The sequence below is a fragment of the Pipistrellus kuhlii genome, unplaced genomic scaffold (assembly GCF_014108245.1).
Source record: "Pipistrellus kuhlii isolate mPipKuh1 unplaced genomic scaffold, mPipKuh1.p scaffold_m20_p_12, whole genome shotgun sequence".
In the NCBI taxonomy this organism is placed as follows: Eukaryota; Metazoa; Chordata; class Mammalia; order Chiroptera; family Vespertilionidae; genus Pipistrellus; species Pipistrellus kuhlii.
The window spans coordinates 489,076-508,086 of record NW_023425427.1 but is presented as its reverse complement, the minus strand read 5'-3'; the positions used below and the strand labels follow the sequence as shown (position 1 = coordinate 508,086).

The following is a 19,011-nucleotide window of genomic DNA, read 5'->3' as shown; positions in this document are numbered from 1 at the left end:
GAATGACTGAAGTGTCACACATGTTAACAATGGGGAAAGTGTCAAACATTTGGAATTTGTTTAGACCTGTACGTCAGCTATTGGGATGGGTATGGGGCAATTTGTCATTTTCCTCCAATGGCAGCTTGACTTGTGGGACTGCCACTCTTGGTGCCTGATGTTTTCCATACAAACGTCCCTTCCTTTCCCAAACAGGCCTGGATGCTCCCAGGAATCTTCGCCGCATCTCCCATACAGACAACAGTGTCACCTTGGAATGGAAGAATGGCAAGGCGGCCATCGACAGCTACAGAATTAAGTACGCACCCATCTCTGGAGGTGACCATGCCGAGATTGAGGTCCCAAGGAGCCAACAAGCCACAACCAAGACCACACTCACAGGTGAGCTCCACATCCCAGACCCAGCTGCCTTGGGAACGTGGCCTCGCTTTGCAACCCTCCAGTTCCCAGCAATCCCTCAAAGGGATGTCAGTGAGTCAGTCTGCAGAACATTCCAGACACAGCTCAGGGCCGTTTTTAAAATCTTCTGAAAGTCTTTCTGATTTGAAACTGAATTTCCACCTGCACGCTCTCTCTCAGGTCTGAGACCAGGAACTGAATATGGGATCGGTGTGTCTGCTGTGAAGGGAGACATGGAGAGCATTCCGGCCACCATCAATGCGGCCACAGGTGAGGCACCTGGACTCCCGCCCAGCCCCCCCCCCCAGGCAGGCTCTCACAGACACGGAGCTCAGGAGGCAGAAAACCTGCTTTAAAAAAACAGTAGGCCCTGCTGGTGTGGCTCAGTGGTTGAGCAATCAATCTATGAACCAGGAGTTCACGGTTTGATTCCCAATCAGGGCACATGCCAGGGCTGTGGGCTGGATCCCCAGCAGGGGGTATGCAGGAGGCAGCTGATCAATGATTCTCATCATTGATGTTTCTATCTATCTCTCCATCTTCTTTCCTCTCTGAAATCAATAAAAATAAAACAATTTTAAAAAGAAATAGAGAAAGGAGCCCCTACGGCCATTTAGCCCAGATGACCCACTAGAAAGTAACTTGAGCATACCACATCCAAATGATTCCCACACTGCTCTCAGGACAGAAGGCAACAGCGGGAAATACTAGAACCAGACTTTATCAGAAATCTACAAACTTTTAAAGTTTTTCTCTATCATTGACTGATTAAAACACATCTGGGGGTTTCTCTTAATACACACTTAATGTGTATACTCTGCTCACATAAATTGTAAGTGGCCAGAACACAGGTTGAGTCAGACTTTGCTCTCACCCATGCACCCTGAAGTGTCAACCTCTGGGTGAGGATGGTGAGGGGCTCCCTAATTTGAAGCCATTGCTTCTTCAATTTTTTTTTTTTTCTGGGAATGTTGTAAAAGAGAAATCCCTTTCCTCTCTCCCTCTGCCAGCCTCCTCCTGACCTTCTCTCTGAAGGAAAGGGAGGCTGGAGAGCAGAGGTCATGCTTCATTGAACCCCTCATTATACAAGAGCCAGTACATATTCTGTTTGATCTTTTTCTTTTAAGGTAATTATTTCAATAGCATGTGAATCTACACAGAGACATGCCCCTAAACCCCTCACCCAGGTTCCCCCAATGGTAACAATTGTTCAATTATAGAGCAGTATCACAACTTAAGAAACTGACGTTAATACAAATCTGCCAACTTCTGTGAGTGTATTTCGTTGTACAGTTTTATCACATGTAAACTTTGAACCCTTCACTACAGTCAAAACACAAGAGTAGTTCCATCACTGGATCTCTCTTCCGCTTCTGTACCATGGCACCTCCCTCCCTCCCTATTCCAAACCTTTGGCAATCATCTTGATAATTTTGTCATTTTAAGAATCTATACATATAAAAGCCTAAGCAATCGTTATGATCAAATGACCACAACCACCAGTCGACCAGTCGCTATGACACACAATGACCACCAGGGGGCAGATGCTCACCACAGGAACCGCCCCCTGGTGGCAGTGCACTCCCACAGCCCTTACATCCCCACCTCACCAGCCAGACCTGATCGGCCCCAATAGAGTCTGGGCAAAACATCCCGATCAGCCCCAATGGCAGGTCAGGCTGAGGGACTCTACCCGTGCACTGGGCCTCTAGTGCTACATAAAAGGCATCATATAGTATGAAACCTTTAGAGATTGGCTTTATCACTCAGTGTAATTCTCTTAAGATCAATCCAAATTGTTTATTGGATCAATAGTGAGTTCTTTTTAAATTCTTTTAATTGAGTAGCATTTTGTGGTATGGGTATGCCACCATGTTCCTTTCAGGTAATTTACAGTGGCATATACAAAGTGAAAACTGAGGCCCAGTTGCTTGATAGTGGACCTGGGGCTGCAGCCCGGAGCCAGCTGCCCTTCAGTCCCAGAAACAGCCTGCCTCCTAGCCTAAGGAGTGTTCATCTCTGTGTTTTCCTCAGATATGGATGCCCCCAAGGACCTTCGGGTGTCTGAAACTGCAGAGACCACCCTGACCCTGGTCTGGAGGTCACCATTAGCCAAGTTTGATCATTACCGCCTCAACTACAGCCTTGCCTCGGGCCAGCCAGTAGAGGTGCAGCTGCCCAGAGACACTACCTCCTACGTCCTGAGAGGCCTGGAACCAGGGCAGGAATATGCCATCCTCCTGAGGGCGGAGAAGGGCAGGCATAAGAGCAAGGCCGCGCGGGTCAAGGCATCGACAGGTGAGGTCAGCCCCCGAGCTCCCTGCAGACACTGTTAACTGTGAGGTTTGCAGACCCAGCAGCAGGGCTGCCTTCACAAGAGAACACCCAGTGGGAAGTTCTGCTACTCTCTCTACTCAGAAAGCCTCTAAATGCCACTTTGAAAGAGCAACTTACTAACTTTTCCCTCTTGTCAACCTGAGTCAGCGGTTTCCTTGCTGGGTGATCAATAGTGATTTTCAACTATTTCCTCCCAGGAGAACTTAAAGCATCAGGACTTGTGTGTCTTTGGTTCTTTTCTTTCTTTTAATTTTGTGTTCAAATTGTTTATTGTCCCTGCCTCCTTTAGCCTAACAATTAACTTACCTTTAATTTATTTCTCTTAGAGATGCCCAGGATGTTGGTAATTATTCTTTGGTTATTTCTCATTCAGTGTTTCTATTCCAGGTTTTTGCTTTCCTCTAAGGTTACCTGAAAAGTTGCACATGGTCCTTGGAACCTTCTTTCAAAATACCCTCCTCATTTTCTATTTCCTCTTAGTCATTAAGAGTGAACTTCACTTCCCATGGCTGCTGATCTTGACCTCCAGTGTCCCTGCCAGCCCTGTGATTCTGTTTGTTTTACCTTCTGCCACATTTCCTCAATAACTAAAACGAAAATAATAATAATAATAATAATAATACAAATCAGTTCTTCCTATATGAAAAGTATACACATATAATTTTGGCCCCAAAATATAAAAGATTATAATGGAAAATGTTAATTCTTCAGGATTTGACAAGTCTAAGTATTGAGAACCCACTGAATACACTTTAGTATGCTAGTATTTGAAGGGCAACTGGGTACTTAGTATTGTCACTTTGGCTCAGGTGCTCCTGCTTACAGACCGTGGAAAAGACTAGATATTCAGAGTGATAGATGGAACTCAACCAAGGACAGGGAATGATTGGGAGAATCAGGAGCAGTCAGAGTGTCATGACAGAGATGTTACTCCAGCTGAATCTCTATAAACATAAAAGAGGTTGTAATGATGGACAAATATGGAAATGCCTTTGAGTCTTTGTCATGTCTGAATACTTGCACCAGCATATAATATAAATATCAAATAACAGTCACTTGGAACCTGCTCTCCTCTCTCATAAAGTGAATCTGAGGTTAGGTGATTCAGGGATAGCACAGCAGATCCAAATTATCAGTGACTCAGGCTCCTTCTCTCTTTCTGTTCCACTCTTCTTGGCTTCCTTTCTCAGTCACCTCCATGTCACAACACAGCTGCGTTCTAAGCAGCATGGGGGGGGGGGGGGGGGGGGATGGGGAAGAGGGGGAGAGAGAAGAACCAAAAAGAGAACCTACTAGATGAGTCTTTCTGGAAACTTCCCTAATGCCTTTAGTCACATTTCATCCATTGTTCCTGGCTATAAGTTAGATCTAGGAAAGACTAAGTAGTCTCTGGCTGAGCATGTTGCTGCCACATAAAAATGTGGTCTGTAAGGAGAGAGAAGAGGCATCTGGTATACCACAGCAGCCTGTTCAGAGACTAAAGTGAGCCCCTGCAGTCATTTCCACTGACTCTGAGCAAAGCAGGCAGGACAGAATCAGGAAGAAATGGATGGATTTTAGAGATTGAACATGGCAGCTTGTATAAGGTATCAAGGGATAAAGAATCAGAAAAACAAAAAAAGAGGGAATTCCTTCTCCTCTTACTATTTCCACCACTTTCTCCCCCTTCCTCTCTTCCTCTATCTCTTCCCTGAATTTGACAAATGCTGTACCAAAGAGTTTCATAGCTCCACCCAATCATATTAGCCTGTGGCTACAGCCACATTACCTCCAATCTCCAGGAGGGAAGCCCAGGCCTGGGAGCACAGAGAGGCAAGCTTTGTGAACCACAGGCTGGGGTTACTTTGTGTCTGAGAGCCCTGTTTTGGCATCCCAAAGGCTCATGATTTCATTTCCCAGGCATGCGTCCTTAACACTGTTTCAAAGAAATCATTTGTATATTTAAAGACATTATTCATTTTAAGAAAAATGTGCAAAGTCCCTTTTATTGGTTCTTTGCTCACTGTCTCCATAATATATATCTCTATAGCGTTCTCCATAGAACTGTTTTATTTTATTAAAATTCCTTCTCTTTAATTCTGTCTTCCTAAGTCTTACATTTACTACAGTCAATAATATACAAGTGTGCTCTGTGCTAAGTTCTGGGGATGTTAGATCAATTAAGATAGGTCTATGTTCCAAGGAATTCAATACCTAGTAAACAAGAAAGCACAATATTCTACTTGCTAGAATTGGGGGTGCAAAGCAGGCAGCAGGAGCACAGAATGACTTTAAGCATCAGAAAATGGAAGCTAAAAATAAATAAAATGAAAGGAAGCTGATGGACATAGAGACAAACAGGACTGTGTTGTGGAATATGTGAAAAAACAGAAGTCCAGGCACTTGGCCTTGGTAAGCACATAGAAAGAAAAAAGAAATACGAAGTGGAAGCTCTTGGGTAGATATACCATGTGGTTTCAAGTCTTGAAATGTCAAAGGGCTGTAGATTCAAACCTCAGAAGAAAGGGACTTCTAGTTGTGCATCACTAGATTCTCAAAAGCAGAAGCCTGCAAAGAGCCACTCATCATCTGTGGGTTTCACAGAGCAGATGTGGAATTGGCTGCCCCAAAGCATTTTTCCCAAGGAATTCCAGGGCTTTCGCCATGGAATTGAGCCAAAGGGCAAGCCTTTTCCTTGATGCAGCACCCAACTAAAAGTATCCACAACCTAGCTGCCCATCACACCTAAAATAAAATCCAAAGACCCTACCACAGGCTGCAGGGCCCTGCAAAATCTGGCCCATCCCATCTCTCTGACCTCATTTTACCATGGCCACCTTGGCCTTCTCACTGTTCCTTAAGCAGACTAAGCCTGTTCCTACCTCAGGACCTTTACTCATGCTATACCTGCTGCCAGGGAACCACTTTTCTCTTAGTTCTTCCCATGGCCTCTTCCTCACTGCATTCAACTTGTGCGTTATTCAAAAGCCTTTTCTGACCACCAAGGTAAAAACGGTGCCCCCATCCTGGCTTACCCCTCTGTGCTGCTCCACAGTTCCTCATGACACTTATCTGGCCTATTATTCAGTAGTTGATTTATTTTCCATGACCTACATTCTCCTGCCAACCAAAATGGAAGCACTCTGCCTCTACCCAGCACTTCATCCCTAGTGCCTTGAACACAGCCAAGCACAAGATGTGTGTTTTATGAGCACTGCGAACCTCAGTTGTTCCAGAGGCAGCATTTCCACTGTATCCTCTGGCCTCTCCACCTCTAAACTAGCAGCCCAAACTCTAAGGATTAAGGAGAAGGAAAGGGAAGTCATTCCCCTGGAAGGTCTCAGTTAAGCTTAATCTGGATAGAAAAGGAAGGCAGGGACAGAGGAAGTAAAGGAGGGTACTTTGCCTATTAGCAATGAAAAAATTGAGTGCATGTCAGGCATATCCTTAGCAGTCCTTCTCTCTGCATTTGACCCTGATAACCTCAGGGGAACCCTGATTAGAGTGGAGGCCAAGAATTTTCTGGGAGCAATAAGGGACATAAAGCATGGAGAATATGTAGAAACACAAAGCCACTGAAGCATCTTTCCATACCAGTGTTGGGGAGGGAGACATTCCCTCTTAGTTCTTCTGGCTGGTGGAATAATTGAAATGACAGAAGACAGATTAACAGGTGACAATCACCAAATGTATGTTCCAAATGGATATTGGGCCCTAGAACAATTTGGCAATAGAGGTTTAAGAAACGAAGAGGTAGTGATTTGGGCCTTGAAAGGGGAGAAAGTTCACATGGAGAGGCAGAAGCAAATAAAGGAGTCTTTGCTGGGCCACCTAGAACAATGGGACACACAAAGGACTTTGATCAAAGGGGCCTTCTATGTTCCTCCTTGTCTATCACACCTAGTTCATATTAAACTGTGGTCATTTATGATGATAACTCCCTTTCTGGAGAAAGTCCTCTAATTTTCTTAAGCAGCTAGAGGTCAAAGGTTCTTCTAGAATCTTTAGTTTTTTCAAAATAACCATCTTAGAATAATAAATTTTCCAAAGAGGCATAATTTAAGGTAGCAAGTTGCCCCGCAGTGCCATCTACAAGATGTTGGGAATCTAAAGATTTAAAGTTGGCAGAGCCAGAAATTCCTCTGGGCCAGCTGGTCAACCCACCATCAGCATAGAAGGGGATTTGGAAATCCTAATTTCCCAGGCCCACTGACATTTTTCAGAGGGTAGATGCCAGTGCACAGCTGTAAGAAAAAGACAACAGCCTTTTCATAAAGAAACGCCAAGCAATTGAGTGTGGAACTCTACATCGAAAACCCTGGGCTTCTGAGGCGGTAAGCCCACAGTGTGCCATTTACTAGTGACATGGAGGGTCTGCATTTATTAGGGATGCCACTTGGTTCCCACCTCGACTTTTGTCTGCAGAATTATTACTAATATTATTCTCTTTTTATCATTCTTATCTCCTTTTCATCTATCTACTGATTTTACTCATGGAAGTTATACTTGTGACTTACCTGATTGGCATTTGTTTAGTGAAGGGTCAGGTGGAGTGCCAAGAGCACCCAGATACAGTCACAGCATTGCTCACTAAGTATAAACCGATGCTCTTTTTTGATTGACCAACCCTAAAAAAAACAAAAAATGGAAGAATAGACAAAAATTATGGTGGCAGTACCATTACCATGATTAACTTTCACGTAATGTTATGTTGCTCAGTAAATAGTAATCTCTCAGTTTGTGAGCAGCTGAAGCAGATTGTACAAGAGTGTGTCAGTGGCATATGAAAACCTGATTTAAGGAGAAAAGATGGTTCTATTAGAAAGAGATATTTTCCATTGTGATCTCCTTTCATCTCTCCATTAATCTTTATTGCAACAGTTTAATAGATAACCAATAATTACCTCCTCCCTACCCAGTGAGGTGACCCTCAGATCTCTCACAACCTGGTACCTGGTATTTCTTTCATGGAAAGAAAGATGTTTTATGGCAGAATGTGCAAGAGAGCTTTAAAAGCTAGCAAGGAAAGGTAGTGACTTAACTCACATTAAGGGAGGGATTGTCAGTGTCATCTAAGTTGCTGAGCAGCCGTTTTGATAGCAGAAGGAGAAAAAGAAGAAAATGGGTTAAGAGGGGAGTTTATGAGCTGAGGATCAGTTTCCTTAACCTTGCTGTTTTGCTTAGCATGGATTTGTACCATGTCTCTTTAAGCAAGAGGACTGCTGAAGTACTTGACAGGAACATGTTCCTGAGTGCTTACATCCCAAGGAGACCATTGTTATAACTAGACCACTGCTCCTGGCTCACAAGGCCCGTGGGTTTAAGGATGGCTGACTCTCCTTTTCTTTTGCCCAAACTGAATACATCACTTTGAGTTCAGGGTCCAATCTTTCTCATCAAGGCCATGTGTGTGTGTGGTTAGAACCGCCATGAGGCTTTGGGTATGCACTTCAGGACAAGAACTTGGATTAATGAGTCCAGAGAATGTAGTTCAAGATCAGGTGTCCTAAATATTTTTTTGAAATGGGCCAGATAATTTCAAACCTTATGGTTTCTGTCACAAGTCCTCAACTGTGTCTTTGGGGCTCACAAGCAGCAATGCAGAAATGGCTATGTTCTGACACAATCTTAATTTAATCTATTTTCTTACATCATGAAGTATTCTTGTTTCGCTTGTTACCACAACCATTTAAAATGATAAAAACTTCTGTTGGCTTGCTCATTACCAAAATAGGCAGCAGACCAGACTTGACCCTCAGATGGCAGATTACAGACCCCTGTCCTAGATCAGCAAGATTTGCAGGAGTGTAAGCTTTGCCAATGAGAATTAGAACATTCTTTTAAGGTTGAAAAGTCTGAATTAGAAAGATTCTTGAAAAGATGCACTTTCTTCTCAGAGATGCACTTTCTTCTCAGAAATGCTATCTTCCATCCAATTGCAAGTAAGATTTTCAAGTTAGAAGCCTGCTTTTATGGACATGCAGAGCTCATTTGAAATGAGCAAGTATGAGCCATAAATAGAGAGGGAAAACATTCTTTTAAATAAACTCAAAGCAGTTCTTACTTTGTTTACAGGGTCCATTTCCAGAGGAAGTCCTTCCTTCCCAGGTCCCACAAGGTCCATGTGAGCTCAGCCATGGGCATGTTATCACCTTGAAGGCATATTTAGACCAAGAGCAATTTTACTGTGTGTTCGAATGAATGACGATGGCACATTCCATAGGCCTCAGTCTTTCTATCCAGTAAGGGACAGTTTTGCAAAGTCTTGTCACTTGGCTCAATTCAGCCTCACTCATACTGTGTTAATTCACCTCTCATCTTCCTGAAGTGGTTTATGTAAACTGATTAGAGCCCCAGAAACTTTACAAACATGCCAACACAAAGTGACAATAATATAGAGAAGATGAAGGAAGCAGGAAAGGGAAGGAAATCGAAAAGGAGCCAATTTTCTCAAAATACAGAAGGCTGGACCAAGAACCCGAGGAATAGCCGAAGGCTGTTCCTTCAGGTCTCATCCTCCTGAGAGACACTTTCCAAAATGGAAACTGAAGCCCAGAGCAGTACTAACCTACATGGGTAACGTTTCCTAAACAACAAGTCAATAGGAAAATGCCATTTCGAAAACACAAACCCAAATCTGCAAAAAGGCAAAATAAGGATTACACTGATTTTTCTGTTGGGGTTTTTATGCAACAGCACCATTCGGGGATGCGGTCGTGACGCGCAGCACTCAGGCCTGCACGGCCTTTCGGCATTGCCTTGCCATTCCTGGATCCCCAGGAGGAAAGCATTTGCAGGAATGGTTTAACTGACCCCATCTCTGTCCTTATTCAGACCACACCCCTGAACTGGAAAACCTCACCGTGATCGAGGTGGGCTGGGATGGCCTCAAACTCAACTGGACCGCAGCTGACCAGGCCTATGAGCACTTTGTCATTCAGGTGCAGGAGGCCAACAAGGTGGAGGCGGCTCAGAACCTCACGGTGCCCGGCAGCCTGCGGGCTGTGGACATCCCAGGCCTCAAGGCCGCCACCCCTTATAGAGTTACCATCTACGGGGTGATCCGGGGCTATAGGACACCAGTGCTCTCCGCTGAGGCCTCCACAGGTACCTTTTACCTTTCTGTTGGTAGCTTCTGTTTTCTCAACAGGAAACTGCCAAGGATAATCAGACGGGCTTGCTTTTGAATGGACTAGTTCTGCCCCAAGTTATAGCACCTTGGTGTCTAAGGATGGGGAACTGCCAGGCTGCAGGATCCAGGGGCAGCTTTCACACTGCATTGTGTGGGCCACACCCCGTGGGGTCCTGCAGAGCCTGGTCCATTTGTGCAACCCCAGTGGCAGGGACCTTGAGCTTCACAAGCAGGCTCCCTCTTGGTAAGGGAAGTTAAGGCATTTTACTTCAAAGTACACTAATCTCCTTGTATACTGGAGATTAGAGCAATTTTTAATGAAGTAAGATAACCAATATTTTCCTACACTCTGTGCATTATGCAGCTTCCTAATTTGTGAAATTTTATCTAAAGAGAGTCACATTTTCTAAAGCCAGATAATACCTATTCTTGTGTCAAAGTGTCCCTGGATCTCATGTGATTTGAGTATGAAACTGGTTCTTTGTCCTTCTCCAGGGGAAATTCCCAGTTTGGGAGAGGTCACCGTGTCCGAGGTGGGCTGGGACGCCCTCAAGCTCAACTGGACTGCTCCGGAAGGGGCCTATGCGCAGTTTCTTATCCAGGTGCAGGAGGCTGGCACAGGAGAGGCAGCCCAGAACCTCACAGTCCCGGGAGGGCTGAGGTCCGTGGACCTGCCCGGGCTCAAAGCAGCCACTCAGTATAGTGTCACCATCCGTGGGGTCACTGGGGACTCCAGCACAGCCCCTCTCTCTGTTGAAGTCTGGACAGGTATTCTAAACTCATTTACTCACTTGCTTCCCCCCATTGTCTCTGCTCAAGAGGGACACAGCTGCTCCCTGCTGTGAACCAGGCTCAGCCCCTACACTTGGGGGAAACCCGAGAATCACCCTGTTCCGTCCAAATGGCATATCCCTTGTACGGCCAAGTCCTAGCCCTAGCCGGGAAGCCAGTTCCATGGAGAACTCCACCTACTCTTCCTTTACAAAAGTGAGAGGTGACTTTTCTTTCAAAGCAAGTTTCAGTGACAGTATTTCAGAAGTTGGAAAGCACAGTTTGCAAATGGAAAAAATATTGGTCTGAGCTCATCTTAAGCACACACCGAAGGACTCCCCAAAGCCCCATTTGTATGTCCAAAATAGAAGTTGCAAACAATCCTTAGAACTATCTTTCATCCTCAAAGGCTGAATAGGGAAAGCCTGGCTTTAGTGCCAACTACTGGAGTGAGCTCAACAGTCTCAGTAAATAAATTACTGGAATCAACACTCCCCAGACAGCTCATCCCTTGCCCAAATGCCTTATTACCCGAATTCCAGTGTGCAGCTACCCTTTTTAGTAACGCAGGAACTCTGTCTTATGCAGAAGAGGTTCCAGATCTGGGAAACCTCACAGTGACCGAGGTTAGCTGGGACGCGCTCAGGCTACACTGGACCAGCCCAGATGGGATCTATGAGCAGTTTGTCATTGAGGTCCAGGAGGCTGGCCAAGCCAAAGAAGTGCACAGCCTCACCGTTCTTGGCAGCCTGCGCTCCGTGGAAATCCCCGGCCTCACAGCTGGTACCCCTTACACAGTCACCCTGCACGGCGAGGTCAGGGGCCGCAGCAGTCGACCCCTTGCTGCAGAGGTCATCACAGGTATTTGACTCTCCTCCAGATCAGGGATATGATTGAGCCAGTCTGTCTTGGGAACAGAGAAAACCCTTGTGGCAAGAGCTGATCCCAGTGCTGTTGAGAGGCAGTGGGAACGCAAGCTGTAACTCAGGGAGGTCTGGTTAGGAATTCCACCTTAACTGGCTGAGTATTCTTGGGGGTGTCATTTTCCATCTCTGAGCCTTCTTTTCTCACCTTCAAATCGCAGACAACACCCCTACCACAGAACACTAGCCTGAGCAGTAAATGAGAACATGAAAGTGATTAGCAAAGCGCCCATCCTCTAATAAACATTGAACAGCAAATAGCTACATTTATCATATAACAACATCTTATGATAAAAAATAGCATAGATTGTGGGGCTGTTGCACAAGAATAAAATTCAGAACTTTCTAGAGAAATCATCCTGTTTGTGGCCTCAGAGTCATTCACTGCCATCCACCTTGGAGTCAGATCTCTACAGAGTAACCTTTGAAATAATCTAAAATTATCAAGTCTCTTTTTAAAAATATATTTTTACTGACTTCAGAGAGGAAGGGAGAGGGAGAGAGAAGAGAGAAAAATCAATGATGAGAAAGAGTCATTGATCGGCTGCCTCCTCTGCAGGCCATCAAGTCCACAATCAGGGCATGTCCATGACTAGGAATGGAACCGTGACCTCCTGGTTTATAGGTTGATGCTCAACCACTGGGCATGTCTCTCTCTCCTTAGCAGACACTCAAGGCAGGAACATTTCCAAGAAAGGACAGCCACATTTGACTTCAAGGTTTTTCTTTGATTTGGGGAGGAAAAACAATTCATCTCAATTTGCTCCCTGAAACTATGCTGCTCCATTTGCTACAGAAACTCCATACTCTTCATGAGGTTTCTTGAAATAGCCTTCAAAGGAGCTGTGGGAAAATGGGTCAGATATTTGATAGTAGGATGATTATGCTGAGCCTTAAGCCCATGATATTTTCTACAGATTCCATTTTGATAATACTGTCCAAATAAACTAAATCAAGGAATTGTTTTTCTTGCTCATATAGAACAAATGAAGTTGGTCCTTGCTAGAAACTGCACACAATTCCAAAAGTCAGAAAGACAGCGTTACAATCCACCTGAGCTGGCCAGGTTGTCACTGTCCTGGGTTCCCTGGAGTAGCTTCAAACCAAAGCGTAAAGGGGGCCTTTGAGACAGACATAATCTGGGTGCAAGGTGCTCCTGTCTGCATCTGTAGTTGATAAAGTTTCGTTTTTAGCAGCAAAATCCCTTGGCACCTGAAATCTTATAAGGAACGCCATTTATGACAGCTAAACAAACAGCTGATCTTGGTGAGATGGGAAGGAGCCTGGGAGCTGCCTAGACCCAGGGCCACAGTCCAGTTCTTCCAAAAAACACCAAGTCTTTGTGGAACATAGTTTGGAAACAGCCTCTCTAAATGGTCAGGTTTGCTCAGACTCGTGGTAAAATTCCTGCAGTTATTTTCATTTCGAACTTTGAATCCATGACCACTTCAGCCTTCAAAAGAGAGGCTGAGAGATTTCACTTAACCCTGAGAAGCAGGGTTTCATTTGTTCCATATTTGAATCTAAACTCTCTAAAATTAGCTATAATAACTACACTAAATTTCCTTCCTACATTGTAGAGAAATAAACAGTGCTCTGCACCATTTACCAAGCAATAACCACTTCTCATTAAACGTGGGTCCTCCCTTCACACAAAGGGCCTTGCTTCATAGTGCAGACATGCTTCATTCGGACACAGAGTTCTAGCAGAAGACCAAGAATCCCATACAGAACCTTTGATCCCCCAAAGCTGGGAAAAGTCCAGAGATAAGACATCAGACTTGTCTAAACCTAAGGCTTTAGAAACCCAGTCAGATAGCCTGTGGCCGGCAATGAGGTGATCCCTCCGAGGGAGGTCAAGTGATGAAATAAAGTGGGAATTATCTCCCTTAGAAATAAGAATTCCCAAGGGGAGAAATTAAAGGTTGGTTTGCCTGTGCAAATCAAAGCCCAATAAGATGCAAATAGGAGTTTGCAGCAAGGAAAGTAAAGGTTTATTTAAGGAAATGGCATCAAGCCTGGTGACATAGGTGAGCTAATGCTCTAAAATCTGGCTCCCCGTGGCTTCTAGAAGATGGTAATATAAGGGGGAAAGTGAATCATGGCAACTAAAGGAGTGGGACATGGGCTCTACTTGCCTGCTCAGGGCCGGGATAGAATGTAGTTGGTCATTGCATCTGGTCCTGATGTCAGCCATGGCGTCGCTCTGTCTGATTTTAAAAGTATGTGGTCAGTAGGGTTTGTTCCACCTTCATGGATCTGGGACTGAAACATAACAGGTCAAGATGTTATCTTTAGTTGGACGAAAACTCTCTTGATGAACAAACCTGAGGCTTTGTTCTTTAAGGGAGTTTGATGCTGACCAGAACCTAGTTGTCCTGAGGATGCCAGGAAAAAGGAGTGGATGGCAGTGTGTGAAGGTGAAGGGGTCTGGTCGAAAGGAGGTAAGGGAGTCATGGTGCTGTTAAGACAGGGCGAAGCTGGCTCGGATTAGGGAAAAGGTCATTTTAAAGAAATGGTGATCCTGTGTAGTTACAGCATCAAGACAACAATGTACCCGTTAGGCTGCCAATTACCAGGCATTCACTGCGTGTCAGGTAGGACACTCAGAGGTTTAAAAATAGCAGCACTTAATCAACACACAGTCCAAGGAAATGGTGCTGTCAGCTCCTTTTAAAGGTGAGGAGAGAGGCTCAGAGCTGAGTTGGGTGACATGCCAAAATTACACAGCTAGTAAACATCAGTAATGGAATTCTAACTAAGACCCGGTACCTCCAAAGACTGCACCTCTATCCATTCCTACTTCCTGTATCCTGACAGACAATCCCACCTTTTCCAGTTGTCTTTTAAGTTCTGGCTATGTCTGCTCAGAAACCTCCTGGTAGGTTGTGCAGTGGTCCAGATGGCATTGCCAACGCAGGAATGAACAATGCAGATGTTCCTCTTTCTGCCCATTTTTAACTGCTGTGGCCAGGTTACCAGAGTTCAAAGGAAAAATACCCAGAGACCAAGAATGACCACACACACACACACACACACACACACACTATTCTCTCATCCCTTTCTCTCTTCCCTGGGCTGTGGGATATTTGGTTTCCTCATTTTTGGTTCACAGAACTGACACATACCTCTCTATCCTTCTTCAGAGGAGCTCCCCGAGCTGGGAGACTTAGTCGTGACTGTGGTGGGCTGGGATGGCCTCAAACTCAACTGGACCGCAGCTGACCAGGCCTATGAGCACTTTGTCATTCAGGTGCAGGAGGCCAACAAGGTGGAGGCGGCTCAGAACCTCACGGTGCCCGGCAGCCTGCGGGCTGTGGACATCCCAGGCCTCAAGGCCGCCACCCCTTATAGAGTTACCATCTACGGGGTGATCCGGGGCTATAGGACACCAGTGCTCTCTGCTGAGGCCTCCACAGGTACCTCCTCTCCATGTTGACGCTCTCTCCCCAGGTTCCCTGCTTTCTCTATGAGTGATCAGGGAGTCAGCTTCTCTCCATGTCTGAATCCCTTCCCTGTGCCCCTTAGCTGCCGGCTGTGCATGGTCCCTGGGGCTGTGCCTTAGTCCAGATGCCTTTGCATCCCAAGAATGAGCAATACAGATGTTGCCTTTTCTGACCTTCAGCTTCCAGCATCCCCCAGACTTTATCTAATTCTATAACACATCTCTCATCTCTATTGAATTCTCTCCAATGCTTGGATATAACTGAAAGCTGACCTCTCCAATGCATGAGTTATGGAGGAGCAGATTACTTATTTTAGAGAGCCTTTTTGCTAGTTGGAAATGATCTTTTCCTTTCCCAAACCCCTCAAGGGTATGGACAAAAAATGTTTTAAATGTTTCTTTAAAATGCACTGAGTATAATAAGAGAACTGAATTACCCTTCCCTGGGGAATTCTCTCAGATACTGAGTCATTGTTAGAACACAAAATTAGCCAATAGCTAGACCAAAAAGGGAGAAAGAAAATCCCACGAGTAGGACTGGAGACAGGACCAAAGAAAAAGCCATTCATTGACAGAAGTACACCCAGCAGCATCTGAAGCAGGAATGTTCCGGCCATGAGTGTCGGGGACCTGGTGCCCTTTTTGCTCTTTTAATCAAGAGTTGCGCCCTGGAGTGTTGGCCTTTGGATGACACACTCCCAGCCTAGACCCAGGACAGTGCCTCGTAGTTGGCTCGTCACTCTGAGTGACAAGGCGTCCAGTGTTTCCCATGAGCCTGCTTGTGAGCAGCCTTCCAGTACGTTTGCCACTGTTCACCTTCCTATGGGCTGCCATTGCCTGGAAGCTCAGTAGAGGCTGTGTTGTTTGGTTTTGCATATGCCCCACTTTTAGATAATTATTGCAACAAAACTTTCATGCAAACCTGTATATCCTAGTTGGTTCTATCAAAAATATAGCTCCACATTCTAGCCTCAGTCATTTTAGTAGCTCTTGCTGAGATGCACATGCAACACAGGCAAGCGCTGCATGAACTGCCTCAGTATTGCCACCTTGGCTGCTCTGGATGGACCTGCGGCTCATTTCATCCACATCCACAGACCATCCTCCTCAAAAGGCAGAGCAGTCGCCCTCAACTTATGATCTCTCCTGCAGATCTTGTGGTTTGAGTGTTCTTTGTATTTTTATGGTTTTTCTTTTTAGTGATAGCAACATTCTTGCTTCTGATGAGTCAGTATCAGGGGGAAGGGCCATAATTATATCTGCTCTGTGTGGAAGGCCCTCTCCTTCCTTGCCAGGGAGACAGTATTAGCTTTTCAATCCCCGCTCCTGCCTGCCCTCCGCATGGGTTATTCCCGTTGCTCAGAAAAGCTCGGGCAGGACCATCTCCAAGACAAAATGTTATTTCTTGCCTCGGCTCTTGTCTCCTGGTTGGCAATGCTATATTAGCCTTCTTGGCCCACATAGAAAGCAGTTAAGAGAGGACAAGCTATTTTAACAGACTGTGAGAACGGCTGGCCCTTGTCAGAGGAAAAAGCAAGTCCCACGAATGACACTGACACATTGCCAATGTCCTTCAAGTCACAAAAATCAGCAGTCTCCAGGTACCATCTTGGGAGGGTGACGGCATCAGAATTATTTAATCTTCATTTGAATAGATGGGAGCTCCTCAAAGCAAAGGGCGCCTGCAGTAACCTTGGTCTCCTGAGTGCAAATCCGAAGCCAGGAAGCTGCCAGCACTCCTATCTTTTGACAGATGGCCAGCATCCCTGAGGTGGGGCTCCCGGGAGCATCTAGGCTTAGGCACAGCTGTCCAGCCCCGTCATTCTGCATGTTTCTCACACTCCAGATCCGGCAGCCTGGCATGGGCAGCTCCAGAGCGGGGAACTCTTAACTGCCATAACTTCCTTTTTATATTTTTCTTTTAACAACCCCCCTTCCCTACCTCGTGGGTGCTGATTGGTAACACTGCTGCGTTTCACCATAACCCTCAGGTATCAGATCTTTCTACCCGACTGCAGTTCTATTAACAACCTTAACCTTAAGACACAGCCAAATAATTAACTCAAATTTATTTGTTTCTTCTTTCCTACCCCCTTCCCCTTTTTTTCTTTTCAGCCGGAGAACCTGAAATTGGGAACTTAAATGTTTCCAACGTAACCCCTGAGAGCTTCAATCTGTCCTGGACAGCTACCGATGGCGCCTTCGAGACCTTTACCATTGAAATTATTGATTCCAATAGGTTACTGGAGACGGTGCAATACAACTTTTCTGGTGCTGAACGAACTGCCTACATCTCAGGGCTCCGCCCTAGTAATGATTTTATTATCTACCTCTCTGGACTTGCTCCCGGCGTCCGGACCCAAACCATCAATGTCACAGTCACCACAGGTACACGTGCATGCTCCCATGTCTAACGCCCTCTCTCTCCAGGGTCTTCCTTGCAGGGTGCAGTCATTCCTGGCCCATTGATCCACAAGCCACAGTGCAGTGACTCCTCCATGATGCCAAGATCAAGGTTATTTAACAAAACTCTCTTCCAACAGCAGCCCAAGTGGTGCATTCGCCTTGCCTGCGTTATCACTGACTAGCACATTTGCAGAGTAAAATGTATTTTGGTCCAGATTGCCATATAGAATCTGGAGAAAAGCATTCTCCCCTTCAGCAACAAAACAAAGCAAAAAATATCCATAATGATTTGTCCGTGAGTTGGCAAGACATCCACATCCATCAAGAAGTCTTAAAAATCCTATTTTTGTTATCCTAATGTCTTTATCTTCCTAGTGCCTTTGACTTCTTAATACTCAAACATCCTGATAGTTTCATGAAATTGTATTGGTGCTATTTATTTAATTGGGAAAACAATGAGAAACGGGTTCCTCCTCAGGCGTGCAGAGGAAACCATTCCATTCAGAACACCCCAATTCCAATGCCACCTCTAAGAGAAAAGACAGAACATGCTGTCTGTCCCCCAGAGCAGCGAATGGTAGATGGCAAACACAGAAGTAAGGTAGTCTTGTTTCAACCAGGAGCTTGCTTAACAGAAGAGGAAATGACTCTCACTTTAAATCCATCTGCCTGTGACACACTCTGTGGCCAGTGTCCTGTGGCATGCCGCAAAAGAGAATAATCTAAATGAACTTGGAAAGGAGAGCCTTTTCCATTCAAAATACACCCTCAGCACATTCGGGGACAATGCCTTCTCTTAACACATAACGTAAGGCATTACCAACTGGAAGAAAAACGTTATTTGTGAAATAAGCCTAGGAGAATCTCTTCTTATAGTTCACAACCTCCTATTCTGGGGAATTCAAGAAAAGAATAGACATTGTAGCGTCAAAATGATCTCTCGTGTAAGTCCCCCTTGGTTGAGGGAAAGTCTGTCTTCATTCTATAAAAGACTACAGATTGTTATCAGCATGGCTCACAGGAAAGTCAGCGGGCCAGCATTATCTCATTCTGCTCTCAGCCAGGGTCAAGTACTATAGCACAACCAGGGGAAGAAAATTAGTCACATGTATGTGAGTCTAATGGTTCAGACTGGTTTCCAACAAAGGACCTGTTCCTTTACCAGAGGGCAAAGTGTAAAACTTTACGGATTTAGTCATATGTGTTTTGACTTGGACCCTGTGAGAGTGTTTCAGATTGACACACTTTCCTATTTTTTTTCCTCCTTGATTTAGTAGCCAAACCTCTCCTTAGCCAGCTCACTCTCTCACATGTGACCTGGGGCAGTGTATCCACCTTGTGGAAAGCTAGGAGTCTGCCTTTGATGGCTTTCTTAGAGAAGTTAGGCATTCTGACCACCTCGAGGACCGTGGTGCATTCTGTGCCTGCGGTGTCCCTATCTGCCATCGCTGCCCTCACAGCTACTTCCATTTACCCTGCCCGCCTTCATAGGCTGATGGGCAGGCAGTCCAACAACCACAGGCATTTCCTGGGCCCATTTCTTCACTCTCCTTGAACTTCCTTTGAGAATTATCCAAAAAAAAATCACTTGCTCCCCATTTTTCATCCTCCTGGTTCTT

At 45.3% G+C, this 19,011-nt stretch overlaps 1 protein-coding gene across 12 annotated transcripts in view; it reads left to right on the top strand.

Moving 5' to 3' along the window:
- Positions 1–19,011, top strand: part of TNC (tenascin C) — an 81,351-nt gene that overhangs the window by 33,986 nt on the left and 28,354 nt on the right. For 4 of the 12 annotated variants that reach the window (XM_036432794.2, XM_036432799.2, XM_036432795.2 and 1 more), the window contains exons 8-15: positions 196–381; positions 580–669; positions 2,434–2,697; positions 9,550–9,822; positions 10,343–10,615; positions 11,207–11,479; positions 14,688–14,960; positions 17,102–17,374. In XM_036432794.2, the coding sequence (XP_036288687.1) occupies positions 196–381; positions 580–669; positions 2,434–2,697; positions 9,550–9,822; positions 10,343–10,615; positions 11,207–11,479; positions 14,688–14,960; positions 17,102–17,374 (1,905 nt within the window). The remainder of the gene's footprint in view (positions 1–195; positions 382–579; positions 670–2,433; positions 2,698–9,549; positions 9,823–10,342; positions 10,616–11,206; positions 11,480–14,687; positions 14,961–17,101; positions 17,375–19,011) is intronic. The other 8 variants (XM_036432798.2, XM_036432802.2, XM_036432807.2 and 5 more) reach the window with 5 other exon arrangements.